The sequence below is a fragment of the Erythranthe guttata genome, chromosome 5 (assembly GCF_056151865.1).
Source record: "Erythranthe guttata isolate IM_541 chromosome 5, IM_541, whole genome shotgun sequence".
Classification (NCBI taxonomy): domain Eukaryota; kingdom Viridiplantae; phylum Streptophyta; class Magnoliopsida; order Lamiales; family Phrymaceae; genus Erythranthe; species Erythranthe guttata.
The window spans coordinates 2,128,395-2,151,787 of record NC_142537.1 but is presented as its reverse complement, the minus strand read 5'-3'; the positions used below and the strand labels follow the sequence as shown (position 1 = coordinate 2,151,787).

At 39.0% G+C, this 23,393-nt stretch overlaps 2 protein-coding genes and 1 pseudogene across 3 annotated transcripts in view; 1 reads left to right on the top strand and 2 right to left on the bottom strand.

The window, feature by feature from the left end:
* Positions 1–1,339, top strand: LOC148770413 (chalcone--flavanone isomerase-like; annotated as a pseudogene). Its single transcript, XR_016031348.1, has 5 exons — positions 1–166; positions 328–400; positions 484–642; positions 731–954; positions 1,053–1,339. The product of XR_016031348.1 is annotated as a chalcone--flavanone isomerase-like (transcript).
* Positions 1,340–5,735: 4,396 nt separating this feature from the next.
* The window catches only part of LOC105966063 (fruit protein pKIWI502), a 44,897-nt gene continuing 27,239 nt past the window's right edge, over positions 5,736–23,393 (bottom strand). Inside the window, exon 6 of the mRNA XM_088818507.1 lies at positions 5,736–5,749. The gene's annotated coding sequence lies outside the window, so the exon portion shown is untranslated. The remainder of the gene's footprint in view (positions 5,750–23,393) is intronic.
* On the bottom strand, positions 13,376–20,219 carry LOC105961459 (AT-hook motif nuclear-localized protein 10-like). Its single transcript, XM_088818504.1, has 11 exons — positions 20,059–20,219; positions 19,361–19,422; positions 18,572–18,786; positions 18,149–18,372; positions 17,939–18,006; positions 17,698–17,830; positions 17,149–17,304; positions 15,822–16,118; positions 14,769–15,413; positions 14,487–14,681; positions 13,376–14,380 (listed from the first exon to the last, which is right to left on the bottom strand). Exons 5-8 carry the CDS (start codon positions 17,962–17,964, stop codon positions 16,008–16,010), a joined length of 426 nt encoding a protein of 141 aa, XP_088674630.1. The 5' UTR covers positions 17,965–18,006; positions 18,149–18,372; positions 18,572–18,786; positions 19,361–19,422; positions 20,059–20,219; the 3' UTR covers positions 13,376–14,380; positions 14,487–14,681; positions 14,769–15,413; positions 15,822–16,007.

Sequence of the window (23,393 nt, the reverse complement as noted above, 5' to 3'; positions counted from 1 at the left end):
CCCCCCCCCCCCCCCCCCCACCTCCACGCGCGTTCGCCGCCCACCGCCTCTGCCGCCAACGTCTCTTCCCACCGCACCTTTCCTCCACCTGCTCCGCCGCGCCTCCCTTCTCCCCGGAAATTCCGATGTTCCTTCCGGATCCGCCGTCAATCTCAAGAATTCCCAGGTAGCCATCCACCCCCGCAGCTACTTTCCTCCCTCTCTTCCCTCCGCCTTCCTCTTCAAGACCTCCCTGATCGCCGCCCTCCTCAGCTATTTTTTTATGATTGAATATTGCTTAAATTTTAATTTTAAGCAATATCAGTGTCTTTAATTTTACAAGTCCAGGTCGAATCATGCGTATTTCCTCCAGCGATCAACCCTCCCGGTTCCACCAAGACCTTCTTCCTCGGCGGCGCAGGTTAGTTCTCTCGTTTATCTGCTGAAGCAGTAGTGCAATTTCAAAATCAGCGCCGCTGATATGGTTATTGATAACATGCGCAGGGGTGAGAGGGATGGAGATCGAGGGGAGGTTCATCAAATTCACTGCAATTGGGGTTTACCTAGAAGATAACGTTGTACAGTCACTCGCCGTTAAGTGGAATGGCAAGACCGCCGACGAATTGACGGATTCCCTCGACTTCTTCGGAGACATCGTCACTGGTAAGGATTCAATTTTCAGTTTTTTTTTTTTTTTTTTTTTTTGTTTCTTTTAAGAAAAAGTTATTAATCCCTAATTGTTAATTTTTAGATGCCTTTGAGAAATTCACAAACGTGACAACGATACTGCCATTAACTGGCAAACAATACTCCGAGAAGGTAGCAGAAAACTGCGTCGCCTACTGGAAAAAAGTAGAGAAATACACCGATGCAGAGTCTGCCGCAATCGAAAAGTTCCTCCAAGTATTTAGCGACGAAAACTTCCCTCCTGGAAGCTCTATCCTCTTCACTCAATCACCGGAGGGCTCATCAACGGTGATCACACGTTTCTTGGGCAATTAAGATGATGAACGATGACTTGCTTTTTTCGCCTCTATTAATCGACTCCTTTACTGTGTGTTGTTGATCTGCAGATTAGCTTCTCCAAAGATGATTCGACCCCTGAGCGCGGTCATAGAGAACAAACAACTCTTGGAAGCAGTGCTTGAGTCGATTATCGGTAGGCACGGTGTATCCCCTTCAGCAAAACAGAGTTTGGCTGCAAGAATATCGGATTTGCTGCTGAAGCCGAATGAACCCGAGAAAGTTGCTGCTGCTACTGCAAAACCTCAGGAAAACTAGGCCAGGCTCGTCATGTTCTATTATTATATTAGTTCATTTCTCAGGACTAAAGAAAGTATATCCTCTGCAATTCATGGGCTTTAAAGATGAGAAGAGACTGTTAAAAGCTGAAAGCATTTGTATCAAATATGCTTCAACGAATGTTGAAGAAAAGGCTTAATTCTTGGCTACACAGCATCAGTTGTGGTCAGTTCTTGCATTTAATTTATTCTCCTTCTTTTTTACCTAATTACTTCAACAAGTCATGCATTCATTTAGTTTGATTTAATGATTTTGCATCTTTTATAGATTATTGAACAAAGTTCCAGCAAGTTGTATCCACCTAAATAAACTATCAAGAAATTAAGATTAGCTTCTCATTATTGTGTTTCCTCTTTGAAGTAGGTAATAACAATAGCAACAAGGAAGAAGTTTCAGAGGCTTCAGCTGCTGGAGCTGCTGTTTCTTCTACGATTCGGCATAACCCGCTTGGTTAGTTCTTCGAGATTTATGGAAAATTAATTTAATTTCTTTCCATCATTAATATGCTTATTTTTGGCTTTCTGTAACCTGTTTTGCATTGTATTTCCGTTTTAATTTGGAAGAATCTGAAAAAGAATATTAATTCTGAAATTAAAGAAATCTCCTTCTCCTTCACCGTTGCCTGCATTATTTTCTCTTATTTTTTATTCGTATGAATCAACCGGGCACCGCGCCTTGCGCGGTGCTCCATCACTAGTATATATATATATATATATAAGAATAGAGGAATTAGTCCGAGAGCGCTACGTGGCTCATAAACTTGTTCCAAGTCGTTAATTAATCAACATATTTGATATGCCTAATTGGGCCAACCCAATGGGCCTACAATTTCTTTACCTACTGGGCTACGAGTCCAATATCGAAGACTAATATCACTGAGGCCCAAACACCTTCAAGTAAGGCTTGGGCCCAACAAAGCAAACCCAACCCAATAAACGACATATAAATAGAGGTTTTCCTCATTTTATTAAGGTACGTCCTATTAACTGAGCAATACTACAATACGTATTCTCTGGACTATTTCTATGATCAGCACGTCTGACTTGAGCGTCGGAGGGGTTTCCGCCGGATCAACCCCCGGCGTAGTTCACGTGTGTTCATTTCGCAGATACCTCAGGATCATCAAGTTGTCAAGCTACTGATCTGCTTTGCTCTCCCAGCTCATTTTCTACACCATCCTAGGTGAGCTATATTTTAGCATCATCATTTTGGCGCCGTCTGTGGGAACGATGCAAACCAGATCACGTAGCCAACAAGATCCTCCTGAGGCGTCTGCTCGGAGAGAAAAGGACACAGCAAATGACCTCCCACCTCGTGGAGGCTCTGGCTTGCCACCTCCTCCACATCCCATGGATCCGCCTCGCGAGGTTCAGGTGATCCCCCTTGGGGACCAACCACTCGCCGATCCACCGCTCCCTGCTCCTCGAATGGTTCAAATAACCGAGGATGCGCTTCAACGCATGATAGCAGAAACTTCAACTCGCGCTGCCATAGAGGCCGTGACCCAATATATCGCCACGAGGGGAGCAAATGCTCCCAACGCGATACCAGCACCTGCTCCACATGTGGAGCCACCTATGGCACCACCGCCGTCGACTCCCTGGGGGCTTACATATGCCCCCAAAATATTTCACTCGCCAAGGGTTATCGACTCCCTGGGGGCTTACATCTGCCCCCAAAATATTTCGCTCGCCAAGGGTTATCGACTCCCTGGGGGCTTACATCGCCCCCAAAATATTTCGTTCGCCAAGGGTTATCGACTCCCTGGGGGCTTACATCTGCTCCCAAAATATTTTGTTCGCCAAGGGTTATCGACTCCCTGGGGGTCACATCGCCCCCAAAACATTTCATTCGTCATAGCAGGAGCCAACGCTCCTCCTCGTGAGGCCCCACTGGGTCCTCAACATGATCAATTTCTACTTACTTCTCGAACAGTTCAGATAACCAAAGAAGACCTTCAGCGTATGATCACGGAAGATTCAACTCGTGCTGCCACTGAATCAGTGGCACCATATATCGCCAAGGTGGGGCATCTCACCCCAGTGGTTCGTGATCACCTCATCCTAAATGGGGGGCTATCTCATCCTAAAGTTGGGCATCACATCTCAAGGGTGGTACATCCACTTACCTTTCAACCCCAAGGGGTTTCACATCCCATCAAGTGTTTCACGTCCCTACTTCAAAAACAGAAAAAATGGTATGACGCGCACGCGCGAACCAATGGCACAACCATGCGCATCCACCTCAGACCATAGGTCTCGAACGCCTCATCCTACAGTGGGCAGTTATCCCCATCCTAAGGTTGGGCATCACCCTTACCTTTCAACCCTAAGTGGGTTCACATCCCATCTCAAGGAACGAGGATAATCTCCCTACTCAAAAAATAGAACATCCCCAAGGGGGTGCACATCCGATCTCAAGGAACGAGGATAATCTCCCTACTCAAAAAATAGAACATCCCCAAGGGGGTGCACATCCCATCTCAAGGAACGAGGATAATCTCCCTACTCAAAAAATAGAACATCCCCAAGGGGGTGCACATCCGATCTCAAGGAACGAGGATAATCTCCCTACTCAAAAAATAGAACATCCCCAAGGGGGCGCACATCCGATCTCAAGGAACGAGGATAATCTCCCTACTTAAAAAATAGAACATCCCCAAGGGGGTGCACATTCCATCTCAAGGAACGAGGGTAATATCCTATTCAAAAAATAAAACATCCCCAAGGAGGTGAATATCAACCAAATAAAAAAAAAATAGAAGAAAAAAGAAGAGAATGAAAAAAGAGAAGAAGAAAGAAGAAGAAAAAAGACACAAGAAAAAGAAGAAGAAAAAAGACACAAGAAAAAGAAGAAGAAAAAAGAGAAGAAGAAAGAAGAAGAAAAAAGAAGGAGATAAAATAAAAAAATAAAAAATATATATATATATATATATTTTAGCCAAGCCGCGCGCCTCCCGAGCCGGCCAAGCCGCCGCGCGCGCGCCCCTCCAAGCCAGCTGTGCGCGCGCGCACCGAGAAAAAAAAAAAAAAAGAAAAAAAAACAAAAAAAAGAAGGAGGCGCGCGTGCACCGCACGCGCGCGTGGCAGACACGCGCCTGACGCGCGCGCGCGCGTGCACAGCACGCGCGCTTCAGAAAAAAAAAAAAAAAAAAAGAGAAGAAGCGCGCGTGCACCGCACGCGCGCGTGGCCGACACGCGCCTGACGCGCGCGCGTGCACAGCACGCGCGCATCAGCAGTAAAAAAAAAAAAAAAAAAAAAAAAAAAAAAAAAAATTGGAGGGCGCGCAAGCACGCGCGCGCGCTTTCCAAGGAGCCCTTGGACTGCGTGCTCCCATCAAATCGCGCTCAACTTTCACCGTCCTCCACCAAATTGCGCATAGATTTTGACTCGCTTCTCCAAATCGCACGAGAATTTCAACGCGCTCCACCAAATTGCGCGAGCTCTTTAACGCACCTACCAAATTGCGTTCGCTATGAAATAAAAAAAAAAAATTTATTTCTCCACACCATGCCAACGATTAACGCAAGACTACAACACCGATCTACTCTCGACACGATCCGGTACCCTTTTCAACGTGGCTCCCACATCCTCTCGAGAGTGGGAGGCTTGCGAGACAACTCCCACGAGGAGCCAACTCGCGCAGTAATACAACCCGCAGCGAGACAACTCCCACGAGGAGACAGCTCGCTCGGTCCTACAACCTCTTACAAGGAAACTCCCACGAGGAGCCAACTCCCTACGAAACCATAGCGAGTTAACTCCCACGAGGAGACTACTCGCTCTGTCCTATAACTCGTTGCGAGGTAACTCCCACGAGGAGCCAACTCCCTCGGGTCTCAACGCCATAGCGAGATAACTCCCACGAGGAGCCAACTCCCTCGGGTCTACGAAACCATAGCGAGATAACTCCCACGAGGAGACCATTCGCTCCGTCCTATAGCCCGTTGTGGGACAACTCCCACGAGGAGCTAACCCCCTCTAATCTCAAAACTACAGCGAGACAACTCCCACGAGGAGTCCACTCGCTCAATCCTACAGCCCGTTGCGAGGCAACTCCCACGAGGAGCCAACTAACTCGGTTCTACGAACTCACAGCGAGATAACTCCTACGAGGAGACCACTCGCTCCATTCTACGACCCGCAGCGAGGAAACTCCCACGAGAAGCCAACTCGCTCGGTCCTACGAACCCACAGCGAGATAACTCCTATGAGGAGACCACTCGCTCCATCCTACGATCCGCAGCAAGGAAACTCCCACGAGGAGCCAACTCGCTCGGTCCTACGAACCCACAGCGAGATAACTCCTACGAGGAGACCACTCGCTCCATCCTATGATCCGCAGCGAGATTACTCCCACGATGAGCCAACTCGCTCGGTACTACAACCTACAGCGAGATAACTCCCACGAGGAGACAACTCGCTCGATATCCCAACCCGCAGCGGGACAACTCCCACGAGGAGCTAACTCGCTCGATATTACAAATCCGTTGCAAGGCAACTCCCACGTGCAACCACCTCGCTCGATAATAAGACTCGCTGCGAAACAACTCCCACGAGGAGACAACTCGCTCAGAGCAACCTCAATCCACACGCGCCTAAATCGCGCATCATCCAATGCTCCTACAACTTCGCTCAAGACAACTCCCATGAGGAGACAACTCGCCCGAAATTCACCATATAATCGTAAGCTCAAGTTAGCACGATTACAATCCTAGAAGCACTTAGAGATATTATGAGAATCTATATAGCCTGGCCAGATTGATTACTCAAATTTATCTACTTGTTTTCGATGGGTCATTCATTAAAACGTGGCCACGGTCCAAACATACTTAAGACCCACGAGGTCTAACAAGGGGCACGACCCCCATATAAAAAAAATCTTGAGAGCCTGATCCCCTCCTCAAGTACATCACGCAGAAAGCTATATGTAAACACATACAAGCAACGCGTCAAAACATTGAAAATGTCGAAAAATAACAACTCCCACGAGGAGAATACTAGCTCCGTGCTACTACATTATCGTGAGACAACTTCCACGAAGACGTAACTCGATCAACTCGATTACCCCAGAGACAACTCCCACGAGGAGATTACTTGATCCGTGCTACTACATTATCGCGAGACAACTCCCACGAGGAGATAACTCGATCAACACTATTACCCCGCGACAAGATAGCTCCCACGAGGAGATAAATCGCTACTACATCGTCGCGGGACAAAACCGACGACTCGATTAATTTATATTGCGGCAACTTTGTCGCGCTATGCGCCAACGCGCATTCACACCCCTCCGACACACGCTCCAACGCGTTTTCGCATACCATTAGGCCATACGCCAATGATCGACTTCTCCAATTTTTACTCTCGACACGATTTGAAACCCATCACAACATGGCCCCCACATCGACTCGAGAGTGGGGGGCTTAATGATATGCCTAATTGGGCCAACCCAATGGGCCTACAATTTCTTTACCTACTGGGCTACGAGTCCAATATCGAAGACTAATATCACTGAGGCCCAAACACCTTCAAGTAAGGCTTGGGCCCAACAAAGCAAACCCAACCCAATAAACGACATATAAATAGAGGTTTTCCTCATTTTATTAAGGTACGTCCTATTAACTGAGCAATACTACAATACGTATTCTCTGGACTATTTCTATGATCAGCACGTCTGACTTGAGCGTCGGAGGGGTTTCCGCCGGATCAACCCCCGGCGTAGTTCACGTGTGTTCATTTCGCAGATACCTCAGGATCATCAAGTTGTCAAGCTACTGATCTGCTTTGCTCTCCCAGCTCATTTTCTACACCATCCTAGGTGAGCTATATTTTAGCATCATCAATATTAATCCCACATTAATGATTAATTAGATATAGTAATAGTTTTGATGCCACTTGTTAAACAATAGTAGAAGCCAGAGTTAACAGATATTGAGTTCGATCAATCTGCACTAATTACATATATATTTATTAATTTGACTTATCTAAATTGGACCGAATTCGATTGAAAGTCCGCATGCATCTTTTGTCATACCATGTGCACGTGGTGCAACTTTATCACCAATTCTTTTATTTTGCACCACTGCAGCAACGGACACGGAAACGATGATAATTGGTAACAGGAAAACGGCATATCCCGAAATATTAAGATTACTGGAGTATTTATAAATTTGTTATATAAATATATATAAGTTTTTGTTTATATATAAATTTTATATATTTTTATACAAACATAATCAAATTAAATTTTACTATTAACTATTAATTTACAATAGATCATTGAATCGCGTAAATAATTAGGGCAAATTTGTTATTCAAACATTTTTCTAACTTTCTAAAAATTTCAAAATGACCGATAGTCCGTGTAAGAAATGCAAAAACGTCTAAAATTGAAGTTTTCGTGCTATACACACTCGACCATAATTAATATATATATATATATATATATATATATATATATATATATATATATATATATATATATATATATATATATATATATATATATATATGTAAGCTGCTTGTCACCTATTTCTAATATTGTGGCCAGCTTTAATTTGTTGTCCAAATTTAAAATAAAATAGCAAAATATCTAGCACGATATTCGAGTAGCATCAACTTCGATGTAGAGACGTGGTCTTATTCACTGCTATATAGTAGTATATATATATATATATATATACTAGTGTAGAGCACCGCGCAATGCGCGGTGCCGGGTGCCTCGGGTGGGTGCCTCGGGTGAATACAAGAACTTATCGTATTATGTATTTTCGACATACTTTCATATATCGATTTTTAGGCTGCATTTTTTTAATCTTTTTTTTACGATTAGGTAAAATTTGTGTCGAATGTGGCGATGGAAAGTGACGATTTGAAGTTGTCTACCGAGGGTGCTGAGGGGTCCACTCCCTTAGAAACAATGGAATTTGCTGGTGCACAAATGATTGTCAAAATACAAACTCGTTTATGTGTTAACGAAAGCTGATTAATCAGGAGTTAATTTTTCTTCCTTCCGTAAAGGCTATCTGAATGACGGCGTGTGCGATGCGAAATAGGTATATAATATAGGGACCAAAAATCGTAAAAATTGATCGATTTGTTGATATTTCAGGTTTATTTTAACATTTGGATCGACATAGATATGAATGAATTGAATCGTAAGATTTGAATCGTAAATCATAAGGTTTTATGCTTGGTATTGCGAATTCTAGCAGATATTTTGGATATTGAAAGAAAGATCCACTTTGGGGTCAAATTTGCAATTTGGTAGGAGCGGATAAGAAGATGGAGTAAGTATAAGGGTGATTCTGCAATTTTCAGAACTGTTTGAGCCAGGGAGGTGGATTTTTTCAAATTACAAATTGACCTCCACTTGGGGACATTTCCAGTTTAAGGACCAAAATTAAAATTCGTATATAATATATGGACCAAATCTGTAATTATCGCATTTTTATTATAAATAATATAATAAATTAAAGTTTTCTTCAATTGTAAATTGTAAAATTTGATCGTCTTGTTGATATTTAAGATTTATTTTAACTTTTGAATCGACTTAGGTATGAACGGATTGAATCGTAAGATTTGAATCGTAAATCATAAGATTTTAAACTCGTTATTGCGAATTTTCGTGAATGAGTCAAACGCGATTATAGCTGAGGAGGACTTGAAGCATATTGGTTTGGTGCCGGATATTTAAGATATTGCAAGAGTGATCCACTTTGGTGTTAAATATGCAATTTGGGTGGAGCGGCTGGGAAGATGGAGTAAGTATAGGGGTGGTTCTGCAATTTCAAAATTGTTTCGGCTAGGGAGGTTGATTTCCAAAAATTACAAATTGACCCCCACTTGGGGTGCATTTCTGGTTTAAGGACCAAAATTGAAAAGAGGTATAATAATATAGGAAACAAAAATCGTAAAATTTGATCGATTTGTTGATATTGAAGATTTATTTTATTATTTGAATCGACATAGATATGAATGAATTGAATCGTAAGATTTGAATCGTAAATCATAGGATTTTATGCTCGTTATTGCAAATTTTCGTAAATGTGGCGGATATTTTGGACAGTGAAAGAGAGATCCAAATTAAAGTTTTATTAAATCTTAAATCGTAATTTGATCGTTTTGTTGATATTTAAAATTTATTTTAACTTTTGAATCGACTTAGGTATAAACGGATTGAATCGTAAGATTTGAATCGTAAATCATAAGATTTTAAACTTGGTATTGCGAAATTTCGTAAATGAGTCACACGCGATTGTAGCTGAGGAGGAGTAGAAGCATATTGCGTTAGTGGCGGATATTTAGGATATTGCAAGAGGGATCCACTTTGGGGTTAAATTTGCAATTTGGATGGAGCGGCTGGGAAGATGGAGTAAGTATAGGGGTGATTCTGCAATTTTCAAAATTGTTTTAGACAGGAAGGTGGATTTCCAAAAATTACAAATTGACCCTCACTTGGGGTGGATTTCTTGTTTAAGGACCAAAATTAAAAAAAAGGTTTAATAATATAGGGACCGAAAATCGTAAAATTTGATCGATTTGTTGATATTGAAGATTTATTTTAACATTTGAATCGACATAGATATGAATGAATTGAATCGTAAGATTTGAATCGTAAATCATAAGATTTTATGCTCGTTATTGCGAATTTTCGTAAATGTGGCGGATATTTTGGATAATGAAAGAGACATCCACTTTTTGGAATCAAATTTGTAATTTGGGTGAAGCGGAAGATGGAGTAAGTATAGGGGTGATACTGCAATCTTCACAGCTGTTTCAGCCAGGGAGGTGGATATTCGAAAATTACAAATTAACCTCCACTTGGGGGCATTTCCGGTTTAAGGACCAAAATTATAAATAGTATATAATATAGGGACCAAAACTGTAATTATCATAAAAAAAATATAATAAATTAAAGTTTTCGTAAATCTTAAATCGTAAACTGTGATCGTTTTGTTGATATATAAGATTTATTTTAACTTTTGAATCGACTTAGGTATGAACGAATTGGATCGTAAGATTTGAATCGTAAATCATAAGATTTTAAACACGGTATCGCGAATTTGCGTAAATGAGTCACACGCGATTATAGCTGAGGAGTAGAAGCATACTGCGTTGGTGGCGGATATTTCGGTTATTGCAAGAGAAATCCACTTTGGGGTTAAATTTGCAATTGGGCTGAAGCGGCTGGGAAGATGGAGTAAGTATAGTGGTGATTCTGCAATTTTCAAAATTGCTACAGTCAGGGGGTGGATTTCCAAAAATTACAAATTGACCCCCACTTGGGGTGCATTTCTCGTTTAAGGATCAGAATTAAAAAAAATTATAATAATATAGGGACCAAGAATCGTAAAATTTGATCGATTTGTTGATATTTAAGATTTATTTTAACATTTGAATCGACATAGATATAAATGAATTGAATCGTAAGTCATAAGATTTTATGCTCCATATTGTGCCGTAAATGTAGAAAATTTAAGCTCACCTTGTAACACGTACCTGGACTTGCCACTGCATACTGATTATTATTATATTCAGCACCGGTGAACATCCAAAATATGTACATACAAGTTGCAGGACTAATTTGACATTAGAAAATATACAATAGCATAACAAGGAAATGAAGAAATAGCAAAAATACAGGATGCACATTTCCGTAGGCATAAGATATGAGACATTGAAGGTTGATCGAAGGGATGACATAGTTCAGTAATAGTTTGGAAATGGTATCGATCCTTATCTCTGGAATTCGGTAGGAAAAAGAAATTTGATGTTGATGGCTGTTGTGCAATACAACTGTAGCACGAATGAGTTCACTACAAAGGTGGAAAACTGTTCGTTCAGGTTTATTTCGATGCATTGGAGTAGAAAACTCATCAACATTGACAAAAATTGTTCACTGTTTGATGACTGTCTCCTTTCTTCCTTTACAGTGGAGGTGAGTTTTATTTAGCGAAAAGCTTTGTAATCGACAAACCTATGTTCGATGCTGAAGCTCTTCAATAGATCTTTCCGCCGTCTTGGGTACCAGGCATATCACATAGAGCAAGAAAAAGAAATACCAACTTTAACTGCAAATATTTGAAAAAAAAAATTTATAACGTAATTTTGAAAAATATAATTGTTATTAGAGTAAACTGCAAAAACTACCCCTGTGTAATCCCAAAATAGCAAAAACCCCCCTGTGATAAATAAACTAGCAAAAACCCCCCTGTGAAATTATTTAAATAGCAAAAACCCCCCTATGGAACTATTTGAGGGTTGACTTGATATAAAAAGACACAAATACCCCTGGAGTCTTGCAATTAATAAATTCTTATATTTTATAAATATTTTAATTATTTTATTTAAAAAATAATCAATTTAGTTGTTTACTATTTTTTTTAATTTCTAAACAAATAAATTAAAAAGAATAAATATACATATAATATGTATATATATAAATACATTTTGAGGGTCAATTTTGTCATTTCAAGTCTAAAAAATCAGCTAGGGGGGATTCTGCCTTTGACTAAATTTCACAGGGGGGTTTTTGCTATTTCGAGATAACACAAGGGTAGTTTTTGCAGCACTGTTATTATATCAAGTAATTATCATAATTTATAAGAGAGCAGCCTACGAACCTGGACCAACAACAAACGCCGATGGCAAAAATTTGTATGCGACCGGATCCTGGGCTGAGGCGCACAAGAAATCGTGTGGGATGAGGGGTGAGGGGAAATCGTCTGGGATGAGGACAATTTTTTAAGACAATGGTACAGGGGAGCCAAATTACAGCCAGGTAGAAATTATATAATACGTTCACCGCGGCTTTTTCCGCCTCTACAATAGTTGACGCTTCTTTCTCTGGCCACTTCCTCCTCTCCGCGAAGTGCAGTTGCTGACTCCTAACCCAGCACAGATGGGCCTTTTTGTTGTGTAAAGCTAAAGGGCTAAGCCCTACCCGGCGTCGCCAATTGGTCGGTAATTTAATTAGTTTTCTGATTTTAGTCGGCGCTGTGGGCTTCTTGTACGGTGTGATTGCGGACTCCGGCAACCTCCACTGATAACCTTGGAATCACGCGTTCGAATAATTCATTGTTTGATGGCCATCTCCTTTCTTCCTGTGCAGTGGAGGTATCTGTTTCGTAATTCTCTTTTGGGAAGAAAAATCCCGGTCAAAGAAGGTGAAAAGAAAAGAGGAAACAAAAAAAAATTATGTAGCAGAACGGGATAAAGACAGTGAAAAATATTAAAATATGTGCAAAAAAAAGATATACATACTCATTAACCAAAATAGCCATTGGAAAGAATTTTATGCTGGAACTTTGCGGAATATTAGTGTTACAACCAGGTAACAAAGACCCAAGAGCCAGCTGAGGGCGGTCAGTAAGCTCGAAGAATGTGAAGAAACAAGAAGTCAAAAATCACTTACGGAATTGAAGAATTATAGAGGCCCTTTACGGGGCCTGATTAAAGTGGACGCAAAGTAAGAAGAGGAGTGGTACCATTAACAAACGTGGTCGAACTCATATCCATCTCAGAAATCACTCGGCCGAATAAAATCAAGTGTAATAAGTAAATGTCACCAGCAAAAAATGAATGTAATTCTTGAAGAAAAACATATACGAAAAAGCTAAACGAACCAAAGTAAGTCGTAACACAAAAAAATATATATAAGAGCCGTAAAGCAAAAGAAGTCGTCGGACGCGCAAAGCTACTCTTCGGAGTGGCGCCATCAACAAACGTGGCAGAACTCATCTCCGTCTCAGAAATCACTCGTCCAAATAAAATCAGGTGTAAAAAGTAAATGTCACCAGAAACTAATGAATGTAATTCTCGAAGAAGCAAAAAACCTGTATATGAACAGAGAGACCAACAAGAGCAAGCCGAAGGTGGAACACAAAAAATGGGCAAACCTGTAAATGAATCAAGAGACAAAGGCCTAGCCGAAACACAAGAAAGCAATTCCAGATAAAGGAGCAACAACACATGCAAAAGTTTTTGAAGAACTTGTTCCCTCTTGCAGATTCACAGCCAAAAAACAATAACCAATTACAGTTTCAAAGAATAAATTGTAAATAATAAAAGAGCATAACGGAAACAAAAATTATGGAAATCCCTATACATTTCAAAAAATTATGTTATTGGTTACAGAAATGTACTAAGTCTGCAACTCCCTATACATCTAAAAAAAATGATATTGGATAAAGAAATGTGCTTATTAAGAACCATATGCCAACGAGCAAGACAAGGCGCTAAACAAACAAAAACAAAAACAAAATCAAAATTACTCAATGAGCAAGAAAAATTCTTAAATACCCAAAGTAACTCGGTTTTTCTGATATCTTGTAATAAACAAAACCTGGTGCTATCTTATACCAGTGGCTTTCTATTATCCCGACTTTGAGGCCTGATTTGACCTTTCGCCATTGGGGTACTTCCGCTCTCTCTGGCTGAAGATACACACCTCCTCCTCGCCGAAATTGGCCTTCCTGAAACAATATATGATTGAGACGACCGCACCTTCTCGTAAATGGTGTCGGACGAGGTTGGCTCGGTGACCAAGAAATTGCGAATTAGTTGGGTTTGCCTCTACCGAGGCTATGTTCAGGAAATTGGGCCTTTTAGTTAAACCAAAAAGAACATTTCATATTAGTAGCACATCGATAATTCATTAGGCACAACTACTAACACAGCTAACTTTAGAACATAATTTGACAGTGCTAAAGCAGGCAATATCATGTCCAAATAGACAACTTCATCTTTGAGATTAATAACTTCTAATTAAAATAAGGTTGAACACACCCCATTGGAGTTCTTCTCTTCACATAAGTTTCTGAAGGCAAGACATAAAATCTTGACCCTATGGGCATATATGGTGGTTATTGAAACCAAAAAAACACCGAAGTGGGGAAATTTAATTGCCGTTATTTTTCTGGAGTATATCAAATAATAGATAAAAAACACAGAAGAAAAAACATCAAATTCCTCCACGATAAGGAAAGCACACACGCACAAAAAGAACGGAACAACAAAGACAACAAATTATTATCTGGAAGTGCTTGCTACCTTTGAAGTGGTGAACACGAGCATCCTCGTTAAAATCTACAACCTGTTATTGACCAGGTAATTTGGAAATTGGTATTAATAGAAAAAGAAAAACATTATGACCAACGGGAAAGCAAAGACAAAACAGAGAGAAAGAAAATGAAACTCACAGGGCAATTGCAAATTGTTGAGAAGTTGCTCTGAATCCGCAAAGGAATGGGAAAACAGCTTCGAATACAAAATCCGGGATGCTCCATTCTTATCTAGAAAACCAGTACAAAATGGGGAAGAAAAGAAAAAAAACAAAAAGTAAAATACCTCGCGATAATGAGAAGTGGAGAGGTGAACATTCCACATCCTAATCACTGACAAAAAAACTACTGTTAATAGCAATCAAAGATATAAATTTCTATTTATCGCAGCTCTTAAAGATTTACAAGGAAAATAATTACCATTTCACTACAACAAAGACAAATCCATGTAGAAACCTCTGCATAGTCTTGCTTCATAGTTCCTTTATGAAAAAAACTCCTGTTAAATAGCAATCAAGGAAACAAAAGACAACATAATGGATAGTGTTTAATCTGTGCAAAAAATGAAGTGTTTAAATATGAGTAAACACTGATAGATATCAGGAAAACAAGTTTGCAACTCGAATTAGGCACATAAAAATAGCTGCATCATTACCAAACAAAACAAGAAGAAATGTATATACGAGTAATAACAGTTATTTTATTGACATTAATTGTAAAGAACATCGGTTCACTTCGACAACGGATCCGTGAACTGAAAAAGATGATGATAGATCCAAATCGACTAAAACAAGACTATTTTGTTAGCGTCGCCATTTTTTGTTTTGGGGCCTCTTCCATTTTCTTTTTTGGGGCCTATTTGATTCATCTCCATAGAACCATACCATCCCAGTACAATATTTCTATAGTGTAAATTCATTCTCTTTGCTATATGTTGTGCATGTACTAATAATGTATAAAATTACGACAACAACGTAAATAGATCACCATAACCATGCCTACAACCATAAAGCAGAAGCACAAGTTCCCAATTGAAGGGAAGACCTGAGGTTGCAGCACAAAAGCCTGAATAAGAACTAAGACGTCAAAAAATCTGAAAGTTCGACATATTCAGGGCATATGTTTTGGTGAATGAATTTTGGCACATGCACAAAATAAAAATTTAGGAATTATACCTGTAATTAAATTGAGCAACCGATTGTATTTGCGAACACACTGACGTTTTACTTCAGTAAGTATGCAGCAGGCAGCCGGTAGAGCACGACGTAGAGCACGACAACATGAGCATACCTGCCAGGCGATATGTCCACTAGTTAATAAGAAAATTCAGTGGAAAATTACTGCAAGAAAACAATTTTTTTTAAATACGAACGTTCATGTAAACCGAAGAGAAACAGCAGCACAGTTCATCTTTCCCATTAACCACCGACAACAATAATATATGGAGCGAGGTTAAGGTCGAGAGCACAGGACCTTTAAACGTCTGAGGCGGCAAACTGGAGCGGTTTGGTGGGAGGCGCTTCGGCGGAAAGTATTGGGTTGCAGAGCAAGTGGACGGCGCGATGTTTTGTGGGGGGCAAATCTTGTCTCGCCGATAGTACGCAAACACTCTTCGAAACAAGTAAAATCAGCAAATGAACTATCTATAGCCAGGAAACTTCAAAACAGACCATAATGAAAATAAATGTAACACTTTTCTCCCAGCTGGTGTGGTACTCTAGAGGATGAAAACGAGGGCTTCAATTCAGAATCCTCTAAACCGATCTCGAACTGAAAAATAAGGAATAATTCACAACAAACAATAAAAGAAAACAAATTGAAGTATAAGCTTCCAATCACACTCTGGAATCTATTTGACGAGCAAAAGGACTTAGTTATTCCACAAGACAAAAAAGAAAAGGTAATATTCATCGTAATTAAATTAACCAAAAGGTGGTACAAACCAAGACTGTGATCGTGCCTGAATGAACTCTTTCCATCGCAACCAAATATGACAACTGAAACTTAAAAAGTAAATCAATTCTTTAAAGTTAACGAACAAAGCAAAACCGCCGAAATTTACACCTCCAGACAATGTCAATGTGAATTCATTATGATGATAAAAGAAAATACGTAAAACAAAGGTTATCCAGAACCCCACTCCCACTGATAGAATTTACTATGCATAATAAAAAAAATTGTGATTTAATTAATTCCAACAAAACACCCATCGAAAAGAAAGAAGCAAAACATGAAAAATGGAACCCATAATAGCAGAAAGTGGCAATCTTGAAATAGCTTCGAAAGCCCAAAGAATGTACGTAGCAGAAAATTTACATAAAATCATGGGAACTTGATATGGCGAAAGAATAAGGAATTGAGTCAATAGTCGCAGGTGGCAGAGAGAAGGAGGTGGGGGCTGTACAGCAAACTTAGGTGGCGAAGATGCAGGATAATATTCAAAAAAAAAGAGGAGGTGGCGGGCGAATATCAAACAACGTGGCAAAGATGCGACAAGCTGCTGCTGGTGGCGCAAGAAATTGTAGGCCGCCGACCACTGACCACGAAGGGGAACGCAGAAAGAAGTTTGCAAAACAAAGTTGTGTTTTAGGCAGCGGTTTGGGGAAAAAAAAACCCTGCTGCAAAACGCCGGCGGGCATAGGGACCAATACATTATTATTTATTGGTCCAATAATACAATCGAATTTTCATTACATTATTTAATATTCTTATCTTGGTTAATCTTATCTTATGAACCAAACAATGCCTAAGAAAACTAACCCGTTTTTGAACAGAAAAACAAAGTAAATAGACCAAATACCTGCACAGGGTTTGCTACAATAAGAGTACCACCTATTGCACCTCCAATCATATGGCCATCAGGACTACACAGCACCTGTCCGAATGCGGCGCCCACCGCTTTCCGAGAGAAAGTACGAATCGGACAAGCACAATATCTCAAAACGACACTATTTATCTAGAAATAGCAAGTCAGAAAATAAAATAATGATAGCTCGAACAAAAGGACAGACCATAAAGTAATTACTTACAATCAACATGGACAATCTAGGACTGAAAAATAACCTTCAACTTCAAAGCTTCACGAAACAAAAAAAATCTATTTAAATTATTAAAAATGAAGTTGTAGCCGGACAAAAGTTTAAAGCTTCACGATTATTGGAATTTTCTATTACAAATCCTTCTAAGAGAAACATCAGCATCTTTATTAAAATGGTAAATAGATGCTTCATAGTACGTACTAAATATGCAACCAAAGTGGCACACAATTTACAATTATGCCATTAATTCATTAACGAAAAAAATTTATTTGGTTAGTATAAAGAAGTATACGAGTAGAAAATGCATTAACCTGAAACGTAATATTGGCACCAGAAGTTGTGGGCTGGCGTAGTGGCACCGAAGAAACCGATCCACTACCTGCCATGATGCATAACACATCTCGGTCTCTGTCGTGCAAATGCCAGTATTTTTGCCGCAATATCCTGTATACGACTTAGCAATTAATAATTGCAACATAAAAATTACTACTGCAAATTGACGGATTACCGAATAAAATTGAGATAATTAATTAGGGAATGCAGCAAACTTACCTCTCCGACTCCAACGTGTAGTACATGTGGTGTAAATGCTAGTCCCGCAGAAGCGTTCATCCATTCGCCTGATTAAAGAGTATTTTTTTTTTGTTAAAGTTCACGTCACACTGACAAAGATTAAGAACTTACGATAACTAAATCGATACGAATATTGAAACATGTGCATTTAGAGGAAAACGAAAGGCAATGTTCCCTTAAGACGCGTACTTTCGATGACAAAAATTGGCGATCCAAATTGACAACGTTTTTTGGTTTCACTGTGGCGGAATTCTTCCACAAGTTCGACCGTATAAGATTGTTCCACTATTTAAAGTATTTGATTCTTCATTATTCCCCTGCATTCATATCCCTAGGTTTGAGCCAGCACAATTTTGGGCACGACAGTATAAGATTGTTCCACTATTTAAGGAATTTTATTCGTCGTTATCCCTCTGCATTCATATCCCGGGCCTAAACTGAAGCAGCAACTTATGAATAACGAAAAGAGAAACACATACAAATTATAAACCGAATTCCATAAACCACAAATAGCCAATAACTATGCAGAAATTATTCATGTTTATGAATTGGCATTCAGAAATGGAAAGTTAAACGCATACGCATATGCATCCACATGGGGCAGAGAATTACAGGCAATTAGGCGCGTAGTCAACCCCACGAATGAAATCCAAGCAGACTCAGACCTCCACAGCTTCTACTCCCTGCCCTCACCACACCTATAAAAAAGTTAAAAACTATTAGTATCAGGACTGCCAACTAACTACCCGTGTTCTTCCGTTGGGAAACTTGCGAAAACGTTTGGCAGCGTGAAGGTACAACCTGAAGCTCAAGGCAGCAAGTAGGACCTGGAGAGATAATACAAAATGACCACCATTTTCAGCCTATGACTATGGGGTTCACTCCAAACTATAGTTCAATGTGATCGAGTATCATCAGAATAGAAGACCAAAGAATTTATCCTCACAAATAGTAAAATATTTGCAAACAACACGATATATATACTCATTAATCAAAATAGCCATTTTAATGAATTTTATTCCGGAATTTTGCGGAATATTATTTATAATGACCAGCTAACCGGACCCAAGAGCCAGCTAAGGGCGGTCAGTAAGTTCCAAGAATGTGAAGAAACAAGCAGTCAAGATCCACCTAAGGAATTGAAGAATTATAGAGGCCTTTTACGGGGCCTGATTAAACTGAACTCGAAGGAAAAAATGACGTGAAGAAAAAATACATCAAAGCGAACCTGGTGGTGGCTGCTGAAGAAACCAACATCAGCAGCCATATTTTGAAAAGAATCATAATCAAAATTGAGAGCACAATAAACATCCGTAATTTCGGAACCGAGAAAAATAGACTGAATAAAAAAGTACATTGTGTAACAGAAACAAGAACGCACTAAATAAATGAGAATTTTACCTCTATAAATCCTGGCCGTCGTACCATGTCCGCTGATTTTTTCATCGGGAGTTGTACAATTTCTACAAACATCAAAACAGCAACAAGACATTAAGTTCAAATAATCAAAAAAATGCAAAAACCTAAACGAACCAAAGTAAATCGTAAGAAAAAAATATATATATATATATAAGAGCCATAAAGCAAACGAAGTCGCCGCAAAGCTACTCATCGGAGTGGCGCCGTCAACAAACGTGGCTGAACTCATCTCCATCTCAGAATTCACTCGCCCGAATAAAATCAGGTGTAAAAAGTAGATGGCACCAGCAAAATAATAATATAATTCTCCAACAAGCGGGAAACCTGTATATGAACAGAGAGAGACCAAGAGCAAGCCGGAGCCGGGAAAAAAAGAAAGAAAAAAACCTGTAAATGAATAGAGAGACCAAGACCAAGCCGAAACACAAGAAAGCAAGTCCAGGACTACTGACTTGGCAATCAGTACCTACAAAGCAAAGCCCTCAAGATTCCAATTCCCGAAGTACAGTAAAAAAATTATGATACAAGGAAACGACTTTCAAATACTGGCAACAGCTGTTGCCATATATATACAGTTATATGATACCAAAATAATCCGACTCCCCCATTGAAGGAATAACGAAGGAGAGAACATGCATCAAAATAAAATAAAAACACCTTATTGGTAATAGTTAAGATACCTATGGTAAATGTCTACAATGAATCAATCTTTCATCAATCCTCAGCAAAACAAATAACCGGTGAAGATAAGAAACCAATATCAGCCACATCAATATTGACAAAAAATTACAGGGAAACAAATGGCAAAATAATCGAATTAAATGGTAAATATAGGAACTGATTAGTAGTATTACCCAAATAAACGTAATTCCCAAAGGCCTACAATAAAAATCAATTCATACACCTGCAAGAAAAAGCAAGCCCAAGAATAGATAAATGTGTAAATTCAGGTTGTAAATTAAAAAAAAAAAATTAAATAAATAAATCAAGCGAAAGATATTAAGAAATGATCGAAGAGAAGTAACCGATAGGGTGAAAGTTGAGAGAACAGGAAAACCGACTGTCTCAGAGGGTGTGTACAAAGCTCGCTTGTAACCCAATTCAAATAACAATCAACCTGAATTTAGTAGAATACCTCCTACATCCCCAATAAAGGCGTAGATTTTTTTGGAAGTTCTCCCTGAAAAAACAGCAACGAAACACTGTAAACGTTGACCAATCGCAAACATCTGCTATCTGTCGCCGTGGCAACCGGCTGGCCAAGGTTGGTCGGCGGGCGTCGGGATGGTATGTGAGCAGTAGGGGTTTTAGGAAATTGAGATTGATTTATCTGTGGTCTGATTCAGAAAAAACGAAGGGGGCGGGTAGGGGTGATGAGGACAGACGGAGACGCAACACGTAGGACGAAGAAAACGTGAAGCAGACAAGAGGAAGAAATAGGCTGAGGAAAACATCAGATAGGCTTGCCTGGTGTCGGGACTTGAACCTTACTATAATAGTAAAAGAGGCGGTGGAGGTTCTTGAATGAAGCGCGGCGGACAGCGGCGGAGGTCAACAATTGTTGGCCAATCCCTAAGCGTCGAAACGGCGTCGTTCCACAAGAAACGGATTAAAGGAAAAGGCAAAAGCAAGCAGCCATGTCATGGTCGAGCAGCTTGAGAAATAAAGGGAAAAAAAAAGAATCTGCAAAGCTAATTGGACCCGATGGAATGAAACGGCGGCGTTTAAGCACTAAATGGGCCAAAAAAAAAAGAGAAAGAAAATGAGTAAAAAAAAAGGGGACGATCCCCATATATATGTACTTAATATATATATATATATATATGTTTTCTTTCTAGAGTAACTGTTCTTTGTAGAGCAACTATAAATATCAAACGTAATATGTATACGCATATTGTGAAACAAGCAAGAGTGGAAGAAATTCACCGAGAGTTAAAAAAAAAAAAGCAAATAAGCAATATTGAGAGGACTAGGTTGTTATATTTTCAAAACTAAAGGGCTTTTAAGCAAAAGCATATATGAACGGATTATCTACTATGGGTGCTTCGAGTGCGTTTTCAATTTGCAGGACAACAAATCCATGTTTCTCTAGGGTTAAGGTACAACTCCCTGCTGCACAAGCCAGATCCCAAAGCTTTAGAGATGAAGGTACTACTTTTTTTTTTTTAATTATTTATTCAATTTAATTATTCACTTTTGTATTAATTCGACTAACCAAAAAAAAAAATTAATTCCCCTTCTAGAATTTAATAATATATTATAAGGGTTTCTTTTTTTAGATAATTAATAGATTGGTATGTACCTAATTTTTAATTATGTGACAAATTAAACATTAAATGTTGAATATGAGATAAAATATATGAAAAAAAGGGAGATAATATTATAAGATATAATTACCTAATTATTTATAAAATTTATGCAAATTGTTAATTTAATGATATAGGAAATTATTCACACACAGTGGACGCAAATATGAGTGTTCTAAGGTGCAGAATGGAACAAGTGAGGAAGAAGGAGAGGGTGGACACGTGTCACAATCATGGATGGAATTACATGAGGTCCCCGTACGACGTCGTACAGGAGAAAAATAAGATGGCTGTGATGTCATCAATTATTCAGCTTGCTTGTGTAGTTGCCACCACAGTTGGACTTGTTTTCCTTTGTGGCTCTGTTTGTATTTTTCTTGTTGCCTTCATTTTTCACCGTTGATTTAAAATTAAATGAATAATATTGTTGTAGATATCTTTCATCATTTTATTTCTACACGTGTCTTTTTTTGTTATTTTATAATTAATTAATAAATAAACATACAGGGATTCAAATTAATATAGACTGTTTAACTTGGTAGCATGAGATCATAGTTTCATTTTTCACATGACTTATAATCTATGGTGCACGGACACGGATACGTGGACACGGCGATACGCGGATACGGACACAGTGATACGGCATTTCTAAAAAATTAGGATACGGACACGTGGGGGATACGCGTAAATATAAAAAATATAGGGGTGTATTTATAAATAATAAAAATATAGGGGTACATTTATAAATTGTAAAAAATATGTATAAGTCGTCATCGCATAAGAGAACCACTCGCCCTTGTTGCTCGTGTTCTTGATTGCCGTCGCATGCTAGACTTTTGGAGTTTTGGGTGGACTCACAAAGAAAACAGAGGAAATGTGTATTACAGAGAAAAGAAAATGCGCATTTTTTTTAATCAGGGCTCTCTCTTACAACGTAAGAAAAGTGTCCTAACTTTCTTAAAATTGTGGACACTGCCCGATACGGGTGTCCTACTTTTAGCGAAATTACGACACGGCCCGACACGGGTGTCCGAGAAATGTCCGGAAGTGTCCGAGTGTCCAGGTATCGGATACGGGGACTCTTCACCTTCTAGAAGTGTCCGTGCAGCATAGCTTATAATCGAAAGCCACGTCGTTTTACTGTGGACACGTGGCATTCTCTGGTGTATCATCTAGAAAAATTTTATCAATTTTCCTGCAGGTTTCTTAGTTATCTTCTGGAATTATTTTTGTTTTATCTACTAGTTTTTTTTTTTTTTTTTTTTTTTCCACATAACATTTTAAAAGTCAAAACTAGAAAATTAGTTGAGAAAAAAAAATATAAAAAATAATAATTACTAAGATATTATAAAAAGTTCAAAATAAAAGCGTGAACAGAAATGAGAAATAAATGAAAAAGATAAGATAAGGTAGAATGTAAATTAAAAATGAAAAATGATTAAATTAATATTGCAAAAATACAATACCCTAGGATTGCCCTAGCGTATGGATAATTAACTAGAGAAAAGAGTCAAAGACGAAAAAAATAGGAGATAATAGCTGAAATATTGGAGAAAAACAAAAATATTAATTAAAATGAATTATAAAACAAAGATAATAATAGACGAAAAAATAGAGCTATATTTAAATAATTGAAGATCAAAAAAATAAAATAAAATTTACAAACAGGTCATTAAAATTTATTACGTTGCCGTAGCTTTTATTACTTT